The sequence below is a fragment of the Megascapheus bottae genome, chromosome 23, assembly GCF_031878675.1.
Source record: "Megascapheus bottae isolate mThoBot1 chromosome 23, mThoBot2.hap1, whole genome shotgun sequence".
Taxonomy (NCBI): Eukaryota; Metazoa; Chordata; class Mammalia; order Rodentia; family Geomyidae; genus Megascapheus; species Megascapheus bottae.
Genome location: NC_143531.1, coordinates 2,471,819 through 2,496,552, shown reverse-complemented (window position 1 = coordinate 2,496,552; position 24,734 = coordinate 2,471,819). Strand labels below are relative to the sequence as shown.

At 41.0% G+C, this 24,734-nt stretch overlaps 1 protein-coding gene across 1 annotated transcript in view; it reads left to right on the top strand.

The window, feature by feature from the left end:
• Positions 1 to 24,332, top strand: part of LOC150047204 (ATPase family gene 2 protein homolog A-like) — a 106,341-nt gene extending 82,009 nt beyond the window's left edge. Inside the window, exon 16 of the mRNA XM_090356615.1 lies at positions 23,958 to 24,332. Coding sequence (XP_090212741.1) covers positions 23,958 to 24,140 — 183 coding nt within the window. The 3' untranslated portion in view covers positions 24,141 to 24,332. The remainder of the gene's footprint in view (positions 1 to 23,957) is intronic.
• The last annotated feature ends 402 nt before the right edge of the window (positions 24,333 to 24,734 follow it).

Genomic DNA, 24,734 nt, shown 5'->3' with positions numbered 1-24,734 from the left:
ATGATTTTGCTTTCAACTAGAAGAAAGGAGTCTTCTTATAAACTAAGAAGTAAAAATTGACTGTAAATGTATTTTCTGGGTATGGTCAGGAGAGTTGAGAAGCTTGTGCAAAATTAGCTATTTCCAAGGCTCAACCAAGTTTGTCCTGAGAGTTTTACAAGGTATGCTGCAATGGAGATTCTGTACAGACTGCCTTAAGCCTTTTTTTTTTTTCAACTGTGTATACTCCATTGCATGGAATCTGGTCCCCTGTAATTGTCTAGACATATTTAATTTCCCCCCATTTCTTTGAATTTGTATAGAAAATTGTATATAATTCAGGTGTATTAAAGAGAAAGGAAAGGCTTTGTATATGTGGATGGTCACCTGCTGACGAAAGTTTTTGTCATAAACTAATGGTATTTTTCTCTACAGTAACATAGGAATGAATAAACTCAGGTGACAGATGATCCCTAATACTTTAGTTTTATTTAATTACAGCTAGCTCAGGGCCTGTCTGCATTAAAAGTCTAGTCTGTTTGACATTTTTACTCAAGTCAAGCTTCTACTATAACTTTCTGGTTGTTTTGTTTGTTTGTTTTTTTGCCTACTCAGCAACCTAAGCTTATATTTACTTTCGAAAGAATTAATTTGACTGAGTCCAGTGCTTGTAGCTCATTCCTCCTAGCAGAGGCTGAGATCTAAGGCTGACAGGATTTGGAAGTTTCCAGTTCTGATTAATCGACTTGTTGCTTTTTAGCCTGTGGCAAGGCACTATATCTTGGCAGAAGCATATGGCAGAACAAAAACACTCACCTAATACTCAAGAAGCCAAAAGAGGAAAGGGGTGGGAGTGGTCTTGTGCCCCTTAAGGGCACAATGACTTAAAGATCTGCCAGTAGGCTCCACCTCTTAAACATCCTGCAGCCTTTCACTAGTGCCTTTTGGGGAAACCAGGCTTCTAACACATAGGCCTTAAGGAGTCATTTGAAACCTGCCCATAGCACCCTGAAGTCATAACTGTGGTGGCATATTTTATGGCTGCCTGGTGCTTCACAGATTGATAGATAAAGAGACCTTTTATCATGGGTATGATTTCTGATATTTGATAACAAATTTGGACCATCCAAACATAGGCACCATCCAGATTATATAAGAGGTTATGATTTCTTAAAGGCCCATCACATCCTGTTACCCAGTTCTCTAGTACAAGTGCTGAAGGCACTGATTTAATCTGGAAATGATAAATATACTCCCCACACTAAATAGCCCATGTGTTTGGAGAGGCTATCTGGTAAGGAGAGGATATAATTCTTTTATGGGCAAATGTGAGACAAGCATCTTACCAGAGTTGGGGCAACCCTGCCGTCTGAAATATTTTGTTCACAGTCAAGTTTACTGATGGTCATAACTTCTCAAAGGAAGTGACTTGATGAGTTGGAATACAACTGTGACTCAACCACTACGTGATGAAGCAGGTTTGTTGTTCTTTGAGTTGTACAAATGTATTCACCTTCTCATCCAGATGTTCTGGAAACAGTTTATATTTTGATTGAATTGTATGCTTTTATTTTCTCTGCAGTCCTTTTTTCTCACACATACTTGTTTTACCCTTCTCTCCTTTGTTCTACCATCCTTATTTCATGTGTTCCAATGAAATATAAACAGCATAAATGGCTATATCTGTAAAATACTCCATTTCTTTTCTTGAGTCTGCATTTCCTTTGTGAATTGGGGGACCTACGGTGAGAACTACAGAGGACCACACTACCCTTCTAGTATTCTCCTCTGTTGCTTTTCATTGCTGGTAGTGGCGGTCCTGGGCCTTGAACCTGTGGCCTGGTTCATTCAAAGCTAGCACCTCGCTTGTTCCTTATTTTTTCACATCATCTTACCAGGGTTTTGTTTGGATGACTTTGATCTCTTGGAGGACAGGAAAAGAAGTGGAAAAGATGCTGCAGCTGTACACAGTGGACAATACAGTGGTGTAAGGTTGCAGAGGCATGGTGGGTGTGGCGAAGGGGACAAGGTTGCTTGGTGGAGAAGCAGTGGCATTACTAGACTTGCAATTTAGCAGCTGTAATACATTGAGCAACATTGTGGTCCTCTCTGAGGCGGGAAAGACAGCAATAGTAATACTTTCATAGTTAAGTAACACAGATTTATTATGAAAAGTGCAGTTCACACATGTGACTGACTGTTTTACTGTTTTTATTTTGTTTTTGTTTTATTTTTTTGCCAGTAGTTGAGCTCAGGGCCCTGTCCGTTAACTCTTTCTTGCAGGGCTAGTGCTCCATCACTTGAGCCACAGCTCCACTTCTGGCTTTTTGCTGGTTAGTGAAGGTAAGAAAGAGTCTTACGGGCTTTTCTGCCTGAAATGGCTTCAAAACAGAATCATCCACTTCCTGATTAGCTAGGATTATGGATGTGAACCACCAGTACTTTATGACTTTTGTATTATTACTATTTTCAGGTGATAAAGTTAAGCACTTTTAATAGAAATAATAGGTATTTGATCATTATCTCTCCTGTTGCAATCAACTTTCCAGCTACTTTTATTTCAGTTAATGAAGTTATATTCCTTTACATATAAGTTATTTTCCTATTCCTGCTGTAGCAACTTATCACAAATCTAGTAACTTAATACACATTTGTCATCTTAAAGTTCAGGAAGTTGAAAATTGGCAGCTAGGCTATCACTAAACTGAATTTAAAAATCAGTGAGGCTGTGCTCATTTTAGAGAATTTCTTTTCTTTTCTTGTTTTTTCTGGTGGATTTTGAGGCTTGAATTCAGCCTGAGTGCTGTCCCTGAGCTCTTCAGCTCAAGGCTGCCAGCCTATCCTTGAGCCAAGCCGCACTTGCCATTTTCTAGAAGAATTAATTGGATAGAGAGTCTCAGGTCCTTTTGTTCTTGGGGCTGGCTTTGAACCTTGATCCTCAAATCTCAGTAGCTAGGATTACAGGCATGAGCCACCACGCCCAGCTTCATATTTCTTTGATTGTTCTCTAGCTTCTTGAGGCTTACTGCATTTCGTGGCTGCTGGCCCATTTCCCTTTCCTGTGTCGAAACCGGCAGCTTCAAGTCTTGGGCTGAGTTCAATCCTGGGTACTTTCCCTTAACTTTTTTGTTCCTGGCTGACACTTTACCACTTGAACCACTTTCAGTGTCCTCCCTCCCCCGTCCCCACAGAGCACACCCTTTTATGGTTAGTTGAAATTAAAATCTCACGGATTTATCTGCTCAATATGGCTTCAGATTGCAGTCCTCAGATCTCAGCATCCTGAGTAGCTATACTTAACAGGCATGAGCCACCAGCACCCAGCTTCCTGGTATATATTTAAAGGACCTTCTGATACTGGAACTATACGCGTTACTTAGGATAAAGTCCTGTGGTAATATATCAAGTGCTTAGCAATCTTAATTCCATGTGTAATGCTAGTATCCCCTTGCCATGTAACATGCATGTGCTCAGTTTCTAGGGATTAGGAGAAGACGACACCTTAGAGGGCAGCATTACTGTTTAGCAATCACTTGCTCTGGTAGTCATGAGACACTAGGAATGGCAAGTCACCAGGTAGAGTGTATTTTCAGCTCTTAGTATTTCTACTTTATTGTTGTTTTAATGCTATTTTGATGCATTGGTTAAAATGCTGTTGTCTTAGAAATTTACATTCTTGATCATAGTAACTTATGCTTTTTATTTATTGCAAAGTATCTTTAGAGATCTAAAGATTCTATTCCATCAGTACATGGGATAAAATTTTGAACTGTTTTTGGATAAAGGCAAAATGTTAGGAATCTGTTTTTATCATGATGTTTAGCAGTAACTTCAAAGTTAATAGAAAGATGTTTTCCTTCTAAGATAAATGGTACTTGAATATTTTGTCTTTTATATTAGCAAGCAGATCATTTGTTTGGAAGTATTGTGATGTTGACTCTGGAATTGCACTTAGCCAGATCAGCAACCTACTACTAGAATCATGCCTACAGCCCTTTTTCATTGCATGATCTTTCAAGTTGGGTCTCATTTTTGTCCAGCCACCCTAGATAACAATTCTCCATTTGTGCTTTCTGTGTAGCAGAGATGACAGGCTTGCAACCAGAGTTTTGTTGGTTGAGATGGGATCTCTCAAACTTTTTTTTGACCATGATGGTATCAAACTGCGATCTTCCTGATCTCTACCTCTCAAATAATTAGGCTTACGGGCAGGAGCCCACTCATCTAGCTCACATTTCTTCTTTCATAAGAGTGCATGCAGGAAACAAAAGCCCATGACATTTAAATTAAGCAATCTAATTCAGAAACTTGAAGATTGTTGGACCACAAGTTGCTAATGAGTAAATACCATTAGGTACAATTAGATGTTGGAGTCAAAGCTGAGACTAATGCACTGGGAAGAGCCTGGTTCCATGTGTCACTTAACTTGTGACCCACAATTTCCTCATACTTGTAGTAAAAAGTATGTAAGTCTTAGCACTGTAGTGACCATTATGCCCTTTGAGTATAAAGCCAGACAAAGAAGTCAAGAAACCAGCATTACAACAGTGGAGGCCAAAGCCACTAAGGTGTCTTAATAGGTGAACAGATGAATCTGCTACCACACATCCAAACAATGCAGCACTACCCATAAGTGAACCAGGAAGTATATGAAAGAACTTGATTGCTAAATGAAAGAAGCCATTCAGAAAATGCTACAAAGTGTATGGTTCTAAATAAATCATGTTTTGGAAAAGGCAACACTGAGTAGGAGGTAAAAGACCAGTGCTTTCTAGAGGTTCATAGATGAGAGGGACACATAGCCAAAGCACAGAGTATTTTTTTTTTAATTATTCTAGGTTTTGTTTGGTTTTCTTTTTTAACCAGTTCTGGGCTTGAGCTCAGAGCCTGGCACTGTCCCCAAACCTTTTTCTGTTGTTAATTGCAGTAAGTGTCTCATGAATTTTTCTGCCCATGCTGGCTTTGAACTGTGATCCTTCGATCTCAACCTCCTGAGTAACTAAACATAGAGGATTTTTAACACAGTTTTCCAGTTTGACTATGCAGTGATCCCACAAAAGCTTCCTACGTACCCAGCTAGTGGATCCAGTCAGGATCCACTCATAATTTTATGGTATTATTAGGTAGTGGTGGAACGAAGTCACTGCAAGTGTGTCTTTGGAAGGTGGGTCTTGTCCCAGGCCCCTTCCTGGCTGCCATTGTACTCCCTGACCACCAGGAGGTGAGCAGCCTCTGCTGCCATGTTGTTTTTCCATTCTATAAACTCAGGGCTTATGAAGCCAGCTTGCCCATAGGCTGAGCCATGATCCAAGATAAATCATTCCTTTGTTTCTCTGAGGTATTTGTTCCAGTAGTAAGTATCTTTAACAGGGAGTGGAGCTAATATGTATACAGAATATACAGCATCAACAGTGAAACCTACTAGAAACTGTGGTCTTTGGATGACCATGTATCAGCAGAGTCACCAGATTGTAATAAATGTAGCACTTGGTGCAGGGTATGGATCATGAGAAAGTCTGGCAAATTATAATATATATTTACTCACTCCTGATCTAAATAAAGTGATTTTTCCCCCCATCCTATATCTTCATTCACACATTAAATTTTCTCATTCTGGCTCCTGCCTTGTCACCTTTCTCTCTTCTCCCTTCCCCCACTTTGAGTTTAGAGATTACAATTACAAAGAAATAAAATTGTGAGCCAGTAGTAAATGGTTATAGGTTATTTCCCTTTCTCCTTTCAGTTCCTAATGCTTTCCCTTCAAAGTATAATTTTGAAGGCTATATCCTGTTCTTAACTTACTTTGTTTTTAAGGTGGGGGTTAGCTCTTGATCCTTTTTTACTTGCATGGAAAGTTCGGGTTAGTATGTGGTCTCATTTTTAACCCATTTGCAGACACCCCAATTATCTGAAATCCCTTTCACATGCAGCAGAGGTTAAGCTTTATTTCTCTTGGCATGTCCCTACCACAGCAGACACTTCCTCTTTGCCTTGAAAGGACAAAACGATGTTCAGTTGTCTGGGCTTGGGCCCAGTATTTGATTTATACATTATTTAATTTCCTCCTGAAAATTGGAAGCAGGGCTTTCAGGAATGTTTAACAACATTTTAGCTTTCATATAATCAGCGGTAGTAGATGTCAGCCTCATTAGAGGGCGATTTAAGGTAAAGCAAATAAAACATGAATATGAAAGGAAATTATTTAGCAATAGAGACGTCTAAAGCTTCCTTCATAGTTGTTGGATTGTAACAACATAGTTGTTTGTATGCATTGAGGAGTACTGTCCATTGGGACAAGGACCTGTGGTTATGAGCATTGGGTGTTTGATAAGGACTTAATGCTGCCATTCCAGTTATTCTACACAACTCTGAGCTGCAACTGCATTGATCTCTATGAGTACACATGCCAGGATCCGAAGGCCAGAATGGCTTGACATTAGTGTAGCAGTGAACTCAGGATATTAAAAATTAACTCTTAAGAAAGCATTTTGTATTGTACCACCACTATTAGCTAGTGTCTTCCCTTTCAGATTGTCCTTAGATTATTGTTACTCTTGGGTTTACAGCCTGTCTCCTCCACCCAGCAAAGCCATGTGTGTATGTGTTATGTGCACATGACAGTTTGGGGGCTTGACCTAAGAACTTCCCTCTCTTACTTACTTGGCTTTATCCTTCAAATCTAGTGCTCTACCACTTGAGAGATACCTCCACTTCTAGCTTTTTGCTAATAGGAAAGACTCAATGACTTCTGTCCAGCCTGGCTTTGAATCATGATCCTCAGCTCTCCCATCTCCTGAGTAGCTGGACCGACAGGTGTGGGCCATTGCTGCCCATCTTTCCAAACCTTTACTTGTTAGCTCCTTATGGGTAATGCCGTCATTGCTGTGCTTTCTTGTTACCAGGCAAATCAACATCTGGTCCAGAAGAGACCTCATCACATTTAAGTGGTATTGAGCAACAGAAAAATGTGTTGCAGTAGAATTCAAATGTAGATGATTCTCAAAATGAATTAGTGAAGAAGGCCGTCTTCATATCAAAGTGGCACACTTAATGTTGGACAATTTGAATTATAGGGTGCCCAGAGAGATTCCTTAGCTAAAGATGCATTATTCATAGGCATTTGTAGAAAAGTGATATTTGAAGACATGAGAGTATCCATTCTTTGAAAGAGTGCAGCTAAACTGATCAGAGTTATCCAGAGGAAGTGGGGGGATTTAATAGGGTAATTGATTCACAAGATTGTGTATGGTGTGGATTCCTATGACTGGCCAGAAGTCTAATAGCCTCAAGAGTCAAGGAAGTGTGTGATGTACCTCACAGAAATCTGAGACCTGATAATTCAACTGACAGCTAAACCCTGGAATCCAAAGCCCAGAGACCCTGATGTCAAAGGCAGGAGAAGAACGTACCCTGATTCCAAGAGCTGATTTGCCTCTTTGGATTCTGTATGGGCCTCCACCAATTGGCTCATGCCCATACACATCAAGGCAGATTATCCTTCCTAAGTTTACTCAGACTCACACCAGCTTCTTGGAAACACCTTCACAAATAGACCCAAAACTAATGCTTTACCAGTTCTCTAGGTATTTCTTTGTTTAGTCAAGTTGACATGTAAAATGAACCATCACAATAGGTAGACTCAAGCAGGGGCCAAGAATAATATCAAAATCATTTATGTGTATGTCATTTTTAGAATTAGAAGCTAGTCCTGGCACATTACCGTGGACATCAGAAAGTAAATAAGAGAATAGCTGGGTGCTCAGGGCTCACCTGTAATCCTAGCTACTGAAGAACCTGAGATCTCTAAGGATTGAGGTTCAAAGCTATCTGGGCAGGAAAGTCCATGAGACTCTTTATCTCCAGTTAACAACCAAAAGGCCAGAAGTAGAGCTGTGGCTCAAGTGGTGAAGCACTTTCTTTGAGGGAGAAAAAGCTGAGGGACAGTGCCTAGACCCTTAGTTTGAGACCCAGAACCATCACAAAAATAGAAACAAAATAGAAGAATCACACTAGACTGTCTCCCAGATGAACATCGTTATTCCGAGTTGCCAGTGTCACTTTTCTATACCTGTGATTGCTGCTTCTAGAATTTCAGAGCTGTATCTGAGCTGAACTAAGATCCACTTTGAGTCTCATTAGGTTCTTCAAGTATCAGCAGGAGGAATGCCAAAAATCAATGACTGATTTAACTCCAATAGCCAAGCTTAGGCGAAAAGCCAGGTGCTTCCTGTAGCATAAAGCCACATAAGATGTAGAAACAGGAGGGCTATGGCTAGAACTGACAGTTCTAGAAGCCTTAAAAGATGGAATGGAGAGCCATGGGAAATGGAGACAAAGGAGGCAGAGCATGTGATTTCCAAGACCTACCCTTCCTAACAGCTTGAATAAGTGATGGTTGAAAAGGCCAAGATTTGATAATCCTATCCACGTTGAGTGAACAGGAACATTTTACCAGCTGCTGCTTTCCTGGAATTTGGCTTTTTGTCTTACTTGAAGCTCTTGAGACTTTGCCAGATTATAAATCTTAAAATGAAAAGAGAACAAAGATTGGAAACAACTCAAATGTCCATCACTTGGGACTCTGTTGGATAAACTGTGCAGCTGCAAAAAGATGAGAAATAGCTCCACACAGAGCAGGAAGTGATGTCTACAACAGATTGAGAAGTGAGAAATGCAAGGGACTAGGAGGGGGTGAATAGATGCTAACAGTTATCTAAGAAGCGGCAGGAGGGGAGATAAAGCTTCTCTTTTAAAATATTTCGCATGTAATAAGGAATAAATACAGTGAGCAGCTTTGTAATCCTGAGTGAAATAAATCCTGGATATTCATAAGTGACTACTAAACTGGAAAAAGAGAAGCAACCAGACATGCATCTCAGCATCACCTACAAAGTACTTCTTCATTCAGATATCACCAGGTGTTGGTGTCACACATCTATAATACCATCTCAGGAGGCAGAGTCTGGAGGATGGCAAGTTAAAACCAGCCAGTACTATGCAGCCAAAGGCTTGAGCCTTCTTAAGCCTCTAGACTTATTTCAGGTTTACAGGAAATAAGGGAAACAGAAGAACATATTAAGTAACACCATGGAGATGTTGTTAGCAAAATAAAACATCTGAGAAAATATAATAGGACATGATCCATTTTCTTGAACATAAATGGTAAAAAAATAAACAAGACAAATCTTTAGATATGAGCTGTATTACTAAATACAGTGTGCTATTTCTATTTTAATCCCCATTCATTCACTGGTAATTGGCAAATTTTAGTTATTGACTTAGTGTTGATAGTGTAAAAGAATTTCTAATGTGGACTGATTTTTGGGTTTTTTTTTTTTTTTGCCAGTCCTGGGACTTGAACTCAGGGTTTGAGCACTGTCCTTGGGCTTTCTCAAGACTAGACCTCTGCCACTTTTAAGTATTCTTTTTATTTTATTCCACACAGTACTGAGAATGAGGAATTAGTTATTGTTTAAGTGGGTAACAGATGCGTGGAACCTCACTGTTCTCCCTGCTGTCATGTTTGTTTGGTACCAGTGTTGGGGTTTGCAATCAAAACCTGATCAGTGTCCCTAAGCTTTTTGGCTCAAGGCTAACATTACCACTTGAGGCACAGCTCCACTTCTAGCTTTTCACTCGTCAATTGGAGATAAAAGTCTCAATGACTTTTCTGCCCAGGCTGACTTCAAACCACAATCTTCAGATTGAGCAGCTAAGATAACAGGAATGAGCCACAAGCACCAGCTTGAATTTTTTTTTTAACAGTTTAAAAAAAATCATAGAAAAGCAGTATTTTTCTCCTAGTAGTATTCACTAGTAATTTCAGTCTCCTCTGTTTTCCCTTTCTCCTGTATTCGAAAAAGGAAATTGGGCCAATGGGATGGATCTGTTGTGAAAGAGTCCATCTTTCATCCCCTCAGGAGAATTACAGAATGAAGTCAAAGTTCTGCTTTCTTCTTCTGTTTCAAAATATGTTTTTTGAAATTTTTTAATATTTGTCTTGGTGTCCATTCTAGGATTTGAATTCAAGGCCTAGGTGCTTTCCTTTAGCTTTTTCGCTGAAGGCAGGTGCTCTACTGCTTGAGCCACAGGTCCACTTTTGGCTTTTTGCTGGTTAATCGGGGATAAAAATCTCATGGGCTTTCCTTCCTAGGCTGGCTTTGAATCATGATCCTCAGATCTCATCCTGTTCAGTTGCTAGGATTACGGGCATGAGCTACTGGCACCCAGCTATTCCTTCTCTTTTTAAGATCTGTCAGCATGCCCTTCTAGTTACATGTGCACTTCTATTTGAATTTAGAGACTGTCTCTGAGTAAAACATCTAAAATTTCAAACTAAAGAGCTCCCCTTTTGCCTACTCATAACTTCACATACTCCTCAAAAAGAAAAAGCACTGAGTTTGATTGCCTTCTCTTCTGACTCAAGTTGATTGGTGGTGCTTGAGATTTCTCAGTCTTCTCCTGGCTTGTTTGCTGTCTGTGGCCCGGAAGTCAGTTGTACAACCCAAAATGTGGTCTCCACTTCAAATGAAGAATGAGAACAGAGGGAGGGGGTGCCTCATGGCTGTGTGCCAAACACCGACTTGTGGGCACTGCTGGGTATGAATCCCAAAGTAGTACCTTTTCAGCACTGCTCTTTGAAAAGCCAATGTGTCACCTAAACTGCATGTCGGGGGAAGCCCTTTATAAGCAGTACCAGTTGATATACACAGAGAAGCATAGAGAGCAACACACCTAGGTGAGCTATGTACATACAGAGGAAATAACCTAATTTGACTTTATATGTACCCTTTTCCCAGCCATCTAGACCAGGCCAAACAGTTGTTTTATAACGTTTGTGGTCATGGAAACTGATGAAAATCAGGACTTTATGGTGAGTTATAAGACATGGTTGTGTTTCCTCTGGTCTAGGAAGATAGCCTAGAGTAAGAGAGGTCCAGATGAAGTTGGGTGCACACATGCTCCCAGTTCTTCTCTGAGAGACAGAGACTCTCTTGGTGTTAGAGTGAGACCTTCTCTGAGGGAAGGAGGAATTCTGATAGTTCCAAGTGGTCCTGTGAGGCTGAGATACAATTCTAGTTCTAAGTGTCTGTTCAAAACAACCATCACATTATAATAAAATATCCTCCATTTTTTTTTTAAACTCAAGGTGAATTTCCTTCTCTGATATCTTAGTCCCAGTACACAACAGATGTCACAGCTGACTGGTGAAATATGAGAAGCTGAGGAGAAACCAGTCTACCTTGCTCAGTGATCTTCACGGGGTAGTGGGAGATATTACTCCTGAGACTCTTTCGTTTTAAAATTCGCCTCACTTGCTTGGTACAGCAATTAAAGGATTCCTAACCTTAAAGTCTTTTAGGACTTGGATCTCTTCTTAAAAGAAATAAATCAAAAGTGTTCGTTAAAAGATTGATTTGAAAATGTAATCATCTTAGGTTAACCCCAAACTGAACATATAACATTACATGGGAACATATTGTGCCGAGGGGGGGTGTTCTAGTCCACAAAAGATTACAGAAATCAGCAGCCATCAGAAAGATGTTTTAAAGTATTTTGTCTCGGCATGTAAAATCTCGTTTTATTACAGAATTCTTTTGGTAAAGGCACAGCTACTCTGGGTCACTGCCAGAATTATGAGATCTCACCAGCCCACTTAATTTTCACAATTGCCAGACCTTCCAACTACTGATGTTAAAGTGTATTTCTCGCTGTATCGTAGTGCTTACATTTTGACTAATAAATAACCATGTGTGTAACACACATATGAATGTAGAAATGTTTATTTCAAAGACAGTGGAGTTGGTAGGGAAGAGCAGAACAGATCTGTAGAATAAGTTTTTGCTGGCTGCCACATTGTTGGACATAATTATAAAGTGTACACATAAGTTATCTTGAATATGCTCTACTAAGATAGACTGGGTTTATTTCCAATGAGACTAGAGCATGCTAAAATACATTATGTGTTACCAAAGTGTAATACACCAGTAGTTGAGTAATTAGATCTCCAAATTAGAAGGTACAGCCAAAAGAGGAAATTCTTTGTACTTGTTTCGATTTCTCTCTTCCATTACAGTTTTACAGGGTGCTTTTTTTATTGAAGAATTTATTAATGTTGATTTTTACATCAGATTTTAAATGACAAGTTTAACAAACAAGTGTTCAAGGAGAGAATCTCTATTTACAATCACTGGGACTTAGTATTTAGAACTTAATCAAAATTAGGTTAAGGGTTTGTATGTCATAGAAACATTAATTTATGAAATAAAACATTTATGTCTATAGAGTCATAGGTTTTTATGTCTCTATAGTTATGTTTATATTTCCATTACCATGTCCATAGCTTTGGGTATGCAGTTATTGAGTCCTCGCTCTCGTACTCTTTGGATTTAATAGCCACATATTGGGGATACCATGCGCCTTTTGTTCCTTAGGTCTTGACTTGTCTCACTCAACATGATTTGCTCTAGATTCATCCACTTCCCTGTGAATGCCATGATTTTATCTTGTCTGTTGGCTATGTAGAATTCCATTGTGTATATATACCACATTTTCTGTATCCATTCATCTGCAGTAGGGCATCTGGATTGTTTCCATCGCCTGGCTATTGTGAATAGTGCAGAGATGAACATAGCTGAGCAGATATCATATCTTGGGTCGTGATGTTTAGGATAGATGCCTAGAAGTGGTATGGCGGGATACAGGGTGCTTTTTATGTGTATATTTTATCGTTTGTGATAGTGAATACTTGCTAAGAAATGTCTCCTGTCCCCTGTCCCATGGTTCCGTTTGGGGTTGGTTAGAAATCAGAGAAGCTCATGCGTTGAAAATGATGTCAAGTATATGAATGTAGTCCTAAGGTTTACTGAATGAATGCACTTAAAATTCACTCCATTTAATGTCCTTAGATTTTAAAAGCTAGGTGAATAATACTTTTCAATTAGAGAAAAAACTTCAAGATGAGATCTGAGGAGCAGTGCATGCATGGGACACACACCACCCTGGATTGGGCCCCAGTGCTGCAGCAGAGAGAGGAAGGAAGCTTTTTAAGCTTGGTGTGGTAGTACACACCTGTAATCCCAACATTTGGAAGGATGCAGAGGCTGAATGGTGATCAATTAGAGGCGAGTTCTGGTGAAGTTAGCAAGAACCTATCTCAAAAACAAAATTTAAACTAAAAGGCTGGATATGGATATAGACCTTGAGGTCAATCATTTGTACCTTTAAAAAAAAAAAATCAGTCAGGTGTCACTGAATCATGCCTGTAATCCTAGCTACTCAGGAAGCTTTGATCTGCAGATTGGGATTCAAAGCCAGCCATGACAAAAGAGTCTCCAAAAGACTCTTACCTCAATTAACTACTCAAAAACTGGAAATAGTGCTGTGGCTCAAGTAGCCTTGAGTGCAAAGAGGCTTGGGACAGCGCCCAGGCCCTGAGTTCAAGTCTCACATCCAACCACCACCACCACCACCACAACAAGCACAAAAAAAGAATCTGTGAGACTATTTCCAATTAATCACCAAAAAGCCAGAGTGGAGCTGTGGCTCAAGTGGCAGAGTGCTAGCCCTGAACTAACAAGCTAAGGGGAAGTGTTCAGGTTCTGAGTTCCCATCCTAGGATTGAGACCAGAAAAAAAATGTATGCATATTTTGGTTAAATGCTTCATAACCTAAATCACCTATATTGTCCACAAAGAATAACAATAATTGAACTATATAAGTACTTGCCATCTTCTACATTTGTATCATACATACTTTTTTTTATTAAAAGCAAGAGCTGGATCTTACTACAGTATTGGCTTTCTGATCAGTGAAACTAGAGGTTTCTGTTTTGTTTTCCTCTTTATTTGACATTCAGGAATCAGAGTACAATAGAAAGGCAGCAGTCCATATAATTTTACTGATAAGGAAATGACTTCCTCAGTTTCTAAATACCCAGAGGGCAGTAGTAGTGAGGTTATCAAATTCCAAAACCTGTTTGCATTTAAATTCACTCATGGGTTAACTCAAATTACACATCATTATTATGTGCCACTTGTAAATTCTTTTCTTGGGAACATGAGTTTCACATTCCTTCACTAGTCTACTTAATTTTCAGTCTTAGTGCTTTATCCCCTTCCCCCTAACCTGTACCGCACGTACGTGTGTGTGTGTGTGTGTGTGTGTGTGTGTGTGTGTGTGTGTGTGTGTGTGTGTGTGTACATACTAGGGCTTGAGCTCAGGTCCTACATGTTGCCCCTTAGCTTATTGATCAAAGCTGGTGCTCTACCACCTGTGCCAGAGCTCCATTTTCAGCTTTTATAAAGGTATTTAATTGGAGATGAATCTCCCAGACTTTTCTGACCCAGCTGGTTTCAAACAGATCCTCCTATTTGAGCCCCCTGGACAGCTAGGATTATATCTATGAGCCACCAACTCCAGGCTATTACTAAAACTTTTAAAATAGAAATAAATAAATGAAAGTAAGTTATAAGATTTCGGATTCCTTTGTGTGTCAGTAAAAGTTCAAATAAGCACTTAGTTCTACCTAAGTGAAAACAAACTTACGTTTTCTGTACTCCCCACCTATGATAGTTACAGGTCTGTTGTATTTTGGCCTTAATTGTCTCCAAACCTAAAGTGGGTATGAAGCATTCTTAGATTCAAGGAAATTTGAAACAGCAATGAGTCTTATGATAAAGGGTATGATAAGGGAGATCACACTCTAGCAAAACACATGCATGTATCTATGGGTATTAATTTTTCATAAGCTCCAGTTATATTCTTTGATCTATCTTGACATCATAGATACATAAAATGTGCTATTATTGAATTTTTTTGAAAAATTGTCCAGTAGAGACCCAGGTTAGATTCCTCAGTACCACATACATAGAAAAGCTGGAAGTGGTGCTGTGGCTCAAGTCATAGAGCTCTAGCCTTGAGAAAGCCCAAGGACAGTGCTCAGGCCCTGAGCTAAAAGCCCAGGACTGGCAAAAAAAAAAAAAAAAATGTATAATGTAAGTTTCTTAGCAAACAACGTATTAGCAGCATACTTTCTACCAGTTGGTAAAACCACCGCAAAATACAAAAGTAAAGAAGATGTATGAATATACCCTGGCTTTCTCTCAACAGTCTTACTTGATGTTACAGTATTTTGTTTTGTTTGTTTTTCATTTAATTTAAATCCATATTTATTTACCTGTTCAAGAGGGGAAAATAAGACATTGCCTTTCAGAAGGCTCACTGCCGGAATCACATCCATAGAAGACATGTAAGGCAAATAGTCACTTCCCAGCTTCTCCAGGCATGTACTGATGTATTCCTGCTTGTTCACATTTCTCTCTTCACTTTTCCCATTAGCTAGCTATGTGTTGTCAAGTCCTTCCTTTTTTTCCTATTTAATATAAATAGCTATTCATTTTGTATCATATTCTTTCAGAATTATTTTAGGGATGCCCAGTATTTGCTGACCATTAAGCCAGGCTGCAGCTGACTAGAAAATGGGAAAGGAACAAAAAGAGACTCCTTACAGATGAAGACTGGGTATAAAGGGTAAAAGGTCCTCACCTCCCAAATATTAGAGGCCACAGTGTCAATGGAGGCAGTGTTGTTATTGTTGTTTTTAATTGATTAGAACTTTTATTTAACCAAACTAAGCACTAACATGCTGTGAATGGAGGCAGTTTTATAGGTCTATCACTTGGGCAAGATACGATGACTGGCAGTCAAGGCTGGGACAGGTGAGGAAATGGCTTAATGCATCCTTGCCCCCTCCCCCCTCCCACCACAGCCCCAGCCTCTGCCTTGCAAGCTCTGGCACCCTGGCCATACCTGAACGCCATACCTGGCGTTCTTTCCATTGGACATTTCTCCCTGTCTAAACTCTCACCTTTGCTTGGGGCCATGCTTGATTCTCCCATTCCTTTGGGTGCTCTTCCAGGGTCGACCAGTTTTCTGGCCATAAGTTGGTCATTAACCACAAAGTTGCCACAATAAGGATATCAACATAGGGTGACTCCTTGTCCCCAAGATGCTGGGTGCATAGGTGTCTTAGCTGTATGTGTTCCAGCAGGAAAGGTAAGGGGTGTGGGGGGGTGGGTGTGGGGGGGTGGTGTAGTATGACTGTATGTGTTCCAGCAGGAAGGTGTGTGGGGGTGTGGGTGTGTGGTGTGGTATGACTGTGTTCCAGCAGGAAAGGGTGTGCATGTGCTTGTGTGTGTGTGTGTGTGTGTGTGTGTGTGTGTGTGTGTGTGTGTGTTTGTGTTTGGTGTCTGCTTAAAAAGGCAAAAACTAGGGCCGGGAGTTTGGCCTAGTCTAGTGGTTGAGTGCTTGCCCAGCATGCGCAAAGACTCAGGTTTGATTCCTCCTTACCACATACATGAGAAAAAGTCGGAAGTGGTGCTGAGGCTCAAGTGGTCCAGCTCTAGCCTTGAGAAAGTCCAAGGACAGTGCTCAGGCCCTGAACTCAAGCCCAGGACTGGCAAAAAAAAAAAAAAAAAAAAAAAAGGCAAAAACTAGAATGTATCTTTTCAGAGCTGACCTCAACAGGGAGGCTAGCATGTTACCCTGCAAGACCAAGATTGCAGGGTCTTCTCAGTGCTGCACTATAAAACAAGTATGCAGAGATAATGACAGTGCCTAGGGATGGCTCCCAGCAGACATGTCCTCCAACCCTGAAATTGATGCATAGAGAAGCAAACCTGACCACCTGGGAGTTCACGACCATCTTCCCCTGTGCCTTCTATCTTACTGGGTGGTCAGTAGAGTCTCTCAAGTCCTGAATGGAAAGGGGCCCCATCCCATTTGCCTTCTGTCCCTGCCTTGCCCTGACTCAAAGCAACTCCTGTTTTCTCCTCTTCCACACCAGCTGCTGGATTTTTTTAAAAATTAAAAACCTTGTTTTGATCCAGTGGTCCCCTGGAAGTTAGAAGCATTTGAAATCCCCCAAATAATGATAGACTGGAATACACAAATGCTCTGGACCTGTCCAGCCCACAAACTCTACAAAATAATGGATTCATAAGTATACATTTTAGAAGCAAAACCAACCATAGCTTCTTTGTGCCAGTAGTAATGAAGCTCACTTTTTTTTTTTTTTTTGCCACTTCTTATAGTGGCAAATTGTTCCGTGGAGTTAACAGTCTCATGGAGTTTCCTGCCTGGGCTGGCTTCTAATTGTGATCCTCTGATCTCATCAAAATAACTTTTAATCAACAAAATTAAGCAACCCAATCTGTTTTCCTCTCTTCTCTATCAGTGGGTTTGAATGCGCCTTTACAGACATTTTTATTTTCGTTTGGCTCAACACTGTAGGGCATTCTAGATCATATGACTTACTTAATGGTATGATTAATTATGGTGAAGCTTTTTTAGAGGAGGGAATTGAGAGCCACAATTAGACAATTCCTTAAGTCCGAAATCTGTTCTGCAAAATTCCTAGCTCAGCCCCTAGTAAGTCTTTCAGTGATCTTTTAAATGGCAGTTCTCCACCCCCCTCCCCAGCCGTCCCGCGTTGCTCTTTGAGCTGCTTGCTTGGAAGTCCCCCCTCCCGCCCCCGTGTGTGTGCCTGTGACAGTTGTCTGATTCCATCTGCTGCTCTTCAGCGGGAACGGGGAGCCCGCTGCGCTAGATTCAGCCCCATCTTTCAGCGGCTCTCAATGGGCCGGGAGAATGGACCCTCCTCCTGCACCCCGCATCCCCGTGGGCGCCCCGGTCCCAGGTAGCCTTCTCCTTGAAGCACCTCCCTGGCTTACTGTTGAGAGCAGCGGGAAGCCACTCGACTGGATCCCTAATCCCTGAGACACACTGGGGGAGAAGGTCACAGGCCTGTGCGACTGAAAAGAAAGGCAAGGGGGCGGGCCAGCCGGGCGGACACAATGTCCGCTCCCGGGCCCTCCAGCCGCTCGCCCACAATCAGGGCCAGCTGCAGCCCAATTAAGCTCAACAGGTCACAGGTGTTCCCGACAGAAAGGTTCTTTACAAAACCACCTTCTTGAAAATACCTAAGACTTTATTATTATTTTTTTAAACAAAAAGCACTGCAGCCCATTTCTTTAAAGCTATTTAGTACCCTTGAAAGACAAAGAGGCTGAGATTAGGCCTTGCTGGGAAGGCGAGCTTTCTTCCTCCCGAGGAGGAGCTGCAGGGCAGCGCACCGACAGCGCCTCTGCCAAAGTGTGGATTCCATGCGCAGCTGTTGTAGGAAGAGTGCAGGGCTGCTCTGCAAGCCCTGTGTAGAGCTGGTTAGACCAGGTCCATGAAAGTAAAGATGAGGTTAGGGTGTCAGCACCCCATCATGCTGGTGGGTTTGCCATTCTTCCCATGATGTCATCTCCCTCCCTCTCTCTCTGTCTCTCTTCCCCCTTCCCCTCCCTCTCCCTCCCCTTCCCTTCCCTTCCTCTCCCCTTTTCCCCCTCTCCTGACTTTCCCCTTTCTTCTCTCTCTATAACTCCCCCCCCTCCTTCTCTCTCCTCTCTCTCACTGTCCTTGGACTCATTTTACTCAAGGCTAGTCAGTCCTCTGTTACTTGAACCCCAGCTTCCCTTTGGGCTTTGTGGAGGTTAATTTGAGACAGGAGAGGCATGGGCCAGCAGGACCTGGCTGATCATTCTTATTATCATATCTGGTTCAGTACTAAGCAAATGTGGATGTTACCCAGGCCTCTAAGTGGAAATGCTTAAGTGTAAATGAAGCACTACCCAAGTTTTCAGTCTTTTGTGAGACTGAAAAAAAAAAGAGAGCTAGTTACACACATCCACATCTAATGATGAACTCCAAGAATACTGCTTGATATTTTCAGCTTTTGCTTCCTGTTGATTAATTTTTGGTCAACAGTCTTTGCTTTGATTATCATTCTTCAATCCTGTCCTTTCTTTTTTTTTTTGGCTGCCTCAAAATTAAAACCATGTTGGTTTTAATTTTCTCAGTATGCCTGCTTGTATTTTGCTAAGTTTGAGCCACCTGTTGAAGCTCTTCTTGTCTGATGGATGGGGTTTGAGAGGGAATAGGCTATATGTGAGTTTTCTTTTATTGTTTTTCCCCACAGTGAACTAAGACATTGTTCTTATTCTTCATGGCATTCAAATTCTGCACAATTGCCTCTTTTGCCCTTTTGCATTTAAAAGTGAAGTAATTAGCTTTCCCAAGGTCCAATGGTCAAGGGCCTTCTCATCCCAGGGAGTTTCGTCTCCTCACAGCTCACAAGTGCAGTTGTCTCCCGTAATCCAGTTATTGCTATATTGTTCTGAGGGCACTGCTTAAACAGAGGGCAAGCATAGCATGAAAATTCACCCTCATCCATTCCTTTGCCCCCACAGTGCAATTACCACCCCCCTGCACTTAATTTGATTATGTTCATTAACATAAATATTTTCATTAGTAGTTTTTTTTAGGAATCATCTAAAATTCTTTTATATATGTGATGTATGTATGTGTATACATACATACACTTTTTCGTCAAATATCTGACAATGAAATCCATTATGATTGCTGAAGGAATAGAAGTTGGGACATGTTGGGACTAAGTAACTTAGTGTCTGGCCACTGAAACAAATCCCCAGTCTTCATCCAGCTCTGTCAGGAGATCCTGGGCCTTTCGGGTCGTCTTTTTTGTCCTTTTCTCTTTACCACAGGAAGGTCATAATTTAACCTTTGCAACAAGGTACATGTATCTTCTTAAAGCTTGGATATCCAATTTTAACCAAAACTGGGTAAGAATGTATATTCAACTTTACAGGACCAGCCAAAACATTTTTGTTTTCACAGCCTAATGACAAAAGCAATCATGTTGGTAGTTGGCTAATAACTCATTTAAATTATCTAGTCTGTGATCTGTGAGGGGTGGTAAATAAGATGGTGAAGGGATTAATGGAAGGTTTCCAAAACCCTTTTTGCTAAAGAATTGAAAGAGCTCAAGTGCCCAAGGGTTTTCTTTCGAAACAGTTTAACTTCCAGACAGTCTGTGATTCTGATTCTGCTATTGGTCTGAACTTCTCAGTGACATTCTCGTGTGGCCTCATGGGGAAAATTCAGCTGAATTCATCTCTCAGTAGTCCAGTATTCCCAGACTCTGCTTTGGGATGTGAAGCACTCTGATTACTCCAGGGAGTGTGTCCTGTGCTCCCCGTGTACTTAGTAGCAAATCAATCTGCAGATCAATCTGTAGGCCCTGAAAGTGTCAGACCAATCATTGGGCAAGCCCATACACACATGAACACATAATCATTGCATTGGGGACTGTATAGATAGTAATGTGAAAAGTCCAAGATTAAGTTAAAAGCCTTCCACTTATTTTCAGTAGTATTGTTCCCAAATGGAGAAACATGATGGGCATTTTACCTGAAAAGACCACCTTTGCAAAGCTTACTTAGAAAGGAAAATCCCTTGGCAATTAGTGATCTCAGGTTTCTTTTATTAAGGGAAGCATTTGTACACTTTAAAAAAAATAATAAAGCTTCCATTTCAGTCCTCTAACACGTATTAATACATATTACTGCCCCCCCCCCATCGCCTTTTCTTGGTGGCAGTACTGGAGGGCTTTGTGCCTGTCTAGCAGGCCAAAGGCTCTACTAGTTGAACTTCTTTTGACTTTAGCTATTTTTCTAATAGAGCCTCAGTTAAGCTTAGAGTGATCCCTATTTACATAGCTGAGATGACAGGCATACAACACTACACTCAGCTTTCTATTGACTAAGATGAGATCTTTCAAAGGTGCTTGCCCTGGCTGACCTTGAACTGACATTTTCCCATTCACCTCCCAAATGACAAGGATTACAGCCACCTGGCTGTTACTGGTTTGGTGGTGGTGGTGGTGGTGGTGGTGGTGGTGGTTGTGGTTGTTATTTGGTCAAATCTTGCTTTGTTCCAGTACCGTTCTCATTCTGTGACACAAAGCAACAGATCTCCTGTCTCTGTGTAACCAATTTGATACCTAAAGAATCATCCCTCAAAATCATACAAGCCTAGTTGTCTTTTTGTTAGAATTTCTAATTTATGTTATTTCTGCAGAACCGAACTCAAAAGCAGTGCCCCAGACTGAAAGTGGTGCTTGAGTTAAACATATCTCACAGTATTAAATGATTCTGCTATTTGTCTTCATTCTAAAAACATACACTCGACACTGTCTAGATCGTCTGACACAACTAAAAGGATTCTTAACAGGATACTTACCTTATATGGGAAAGAGACATAGCATGCACTTTTTGGAAGCTTGTTTGTTGTTAAAGCATTATTCAGTTCAGCTCAACAAGTGTATATTGGCCACTATTCACATGCCCAGAACACAAATCAGATGTTCTGGCTCTGGCTGTCACTGCTGCCCTTTGATCCAGTTTTCTCTATTCATGAAATTGAACTATAGCAAAATGTGAAAGGATGTGGAATAGGCAAGAGAGTTACAATAATAGACATATTTTACCTTACTCAAGTTTTTTGCTATGGTTAGCATCTCCCACAATGTATGCTGACCATCAGGAATGAAACATTTATAGATAATAATGCAAAAACAGAAGGGGGGAGTTCTGTGGGAGGAGGGGGAAACGGCCTTAATTTATAACAAATTCAGCTGGGTTATACAGAGTTATAGAGAGTTATAGAGCCGGGCACGTTCAAGAGCATGGAGCTTACAGATTTGAGGCATCTTGGGAGCCTGTTCTTCATAGAGGGCACCTTCTAGCTGCTTCCTCATGTGGTCAACAAGGCAGACAGCTCCCCAGACCCCTCCAAGGTGGACACTAAGCCCTCCAGAAGTATGAGTGCTCACATGATATCCTTTACACCCCAAAGACCTCACCTCCTAACACAGTTGCCTTGGAGATTAAATTTGAGCATAGGAGAGAAACATGTACCTGTTCGGGAGATTGCTGTGGGACACACCAGTCCTACAGCACATGAGTTAGTGTGCTCATTTATGCTTAGCATCCATGGAAGGTGCTCCCAGGCTGGGCTCTGCATGCTCTGAGGAAAGTCTCAGCCAGCAAATGGTCTTGGGGCTTCCACTCCTCTGCCTTCCTCCTCCTGAAGAAGACTGTAGGTGAATACCTCAGGGCCCCCAGTACTATTAGGGGAGAGGTGAGCCATCCCTGGCAAGGAGTTGATTCTGCAGACCTTCTAACCTTTAGCCATTGCTGCATCTCCTTACCCAGCTGGTTTCCTGGACTTTGACTGTACTCACTGAGAATCTCGTTGTGGTTTCAAAAGAACTTCTTTTGCACCAGAACATGGGATGAAGTGGTTTTACTAATCCCTAGAAGTTTTGTCAGTAACCTCTTTAAAAAGCAACAACAACAAAAGCACTGGACCCTCCCTGCTGCCTCCCACCTCTAATCTTTGCTACTCAGGAGGCTGAGACATGAGGGCCACAGTTTGAAACCAGTCTGGGCAGTTTGTGTGATTCTTGTCTCTGATAAACTAGTCAGAAAAGGGTGCCTTAACAGAGCCTAGGCCCTGAGTTCAAGTACTTTAAAAAAAAAAATAAGGCCAGGAGTTTGGCCTAGTGGTAGAGTGCTTGCCTAACATGCATGAAGACCTGGGTTTGATTCCTCAGTACAACATACATAGAAAAAAGCTGGAAGTGGCGCTGAGTCCCAAGTGGTAGAAATCTAGCCTTGAGTAAGTCCAAGGACAGTGCTCAGGCCCTGAGTCAAGATCCAAACAGTACAAGAGCGAGGACTCAATATTTGCATACCCAATGCTATGGACATGGTATTGGAAATATAAACATAATTACATAGACATAAAAACCTATGAGTATAGACATTATGTTTTATTACATAAATTAATATGTATCTGTGATATACAAACCCTTAGCCTAATTTTGATTATGTTCTAAAAACTAAGTGCCAGTGATTGTATATAGAGATTCCCTTCTTAAATACTCGTTTGTTAAACAAGTCATTTGAAATATGATGTAAAAATTAATGTTAATAAACTCTAATAAAAAAATTTACTCAAGAAAAAAAATTAACATGTATAGCCAGTATAGTCACCTTCAGGTCAGAATGAGCAGTGACTCTCTATAAACTGAAGAGCTATCAGGATGCCTTTTTTTTTTTTTAAGCTCCTTAAACATAACTGCTAAATCCCCCCTAAAAAGCTATGTACTGCTTTGACAGCCATTAGCCTGGCCTAAGCAGAACAAGGGTGTTAACTAAGAGAAGCCATACTGAATGGCTGGACACTGGCATTCCTCTCAGCTGCCTTTACTTACCAGTTGAAGGGCCCAGGCAATAGTAATCACTGTTTTCACTGTTGCCCTGAAAAGTCACAGTATCGCTTTTCTTTATTACCGTGGTAATGGGGTTTCACAATGACATTGGCCTGAGCCTGCCTCTACTGTCTGAAGTCCAGACAGCTTAAAGACACGGTTCAATATTCTTCAACCTTCCCTTCTATTTTCTACCACTTGCTCTCTCCTCACCCCCTCTGCATCCATCCATTTACCTCCTCCCTGAGTGAACAGCATCCCCTTTTCCATCCTAATGTGACTCCTCAAGGTGAGCTAGACACTCCTGTGTGATACGCCCAGGACCTATGAGCAGTGTGGAAATCCTGTGCTAGGGCAAGGTGTTCTGCTGGGCAGCCCCTGCCTCCTCCCTTCACCACATACACACACTTGTGTACACACGCACATATGCACATCTGTGCAGAACTTCCACTTTGCCATCCTGTGTTACCGAATGTGGGGCATATACTGTTCCACCTTTAGCTAGAGAAAGTGCCACTTCTTCCACACCTTTTTAGCTGCAGTGAGTATTGAGTACTTGGGATGTTGAAGTGGAATGAAGTGCAGAACAAAGCTCTTTCTATAACTGCTTATCCTTTTGGAAACATTTTCTTGCCTAGCATGCATTAGGCCCAAAGTTCAAACCTTGAGTGCAGTAACTCCCATCGAGAAATTCATGGTGTAGAAGGTCCACTGTGCCTGAGGATTTGCATTATAACAGCTCTGCAAGGGACTGTCTGTCTTCTCCCTCCTTTCAGTTACTTTTTTTCCTCCCCAGATTATTGCTGTCTGCAAACAGGCAGCTCTTCTGGCTCTGAAAGAAGACTTGAAAATCGAGTGCATTATGAAGACACATTTCACTCAGGCCTTGAGAACGGTGACACCAAGAATCTCCGAATCCTTGATACAGTTCTATGAACATTATCGAGAAGAGTGGGCTGCACTCCGGGAAGCACACTAAACCCCCTTTCTAGAGTTAATTCATAGAGTTTTTGACTTGAGAGTGTTTTAGAAAATCTTTAACAGGTAAAATGCTTGAAATACTTCCACTGGAGCTGAAGATCTTCAGTTGTAGAAACTTTGAATCATGTGAATACAATTTGTCCAGCTTGAGTAGAAAACCAGTGTTGTCTGGAAGTGTGTGCTGCCTTTGGAAAAGTAAACTTTTTTTTTTTTTCTGTTTGTTCTTTCATCCATTTGGAGGGTCTCCCTGCTATCAAGCTCATTTCAGTGCTCTACTACATGGGTAATTTCATCACACAAAATCCAAGTCAGTGAAGTTGCCCAGTGCACTGTCAGATTTATGGTTGCATAAACTTGTTTTCTTTTCAGTTTCATTCACACTTAAATCTGTGGCCAAAAGAAAAATAAAGTACCAAGAGTTGTTTTCTATGATACATGGGAAGGTTTATTGACTTTGTAAATATAAGGCAGATTTAAGCCTACAACAAAATACTCATTTTTCCCCTAAAATATTAACTATATTCATGTTATTCCTTGTATCTATTTTCAAGTTTCCAGTAAACTTTTTTTTTTTTTTTTTTTTTGCCAGTCC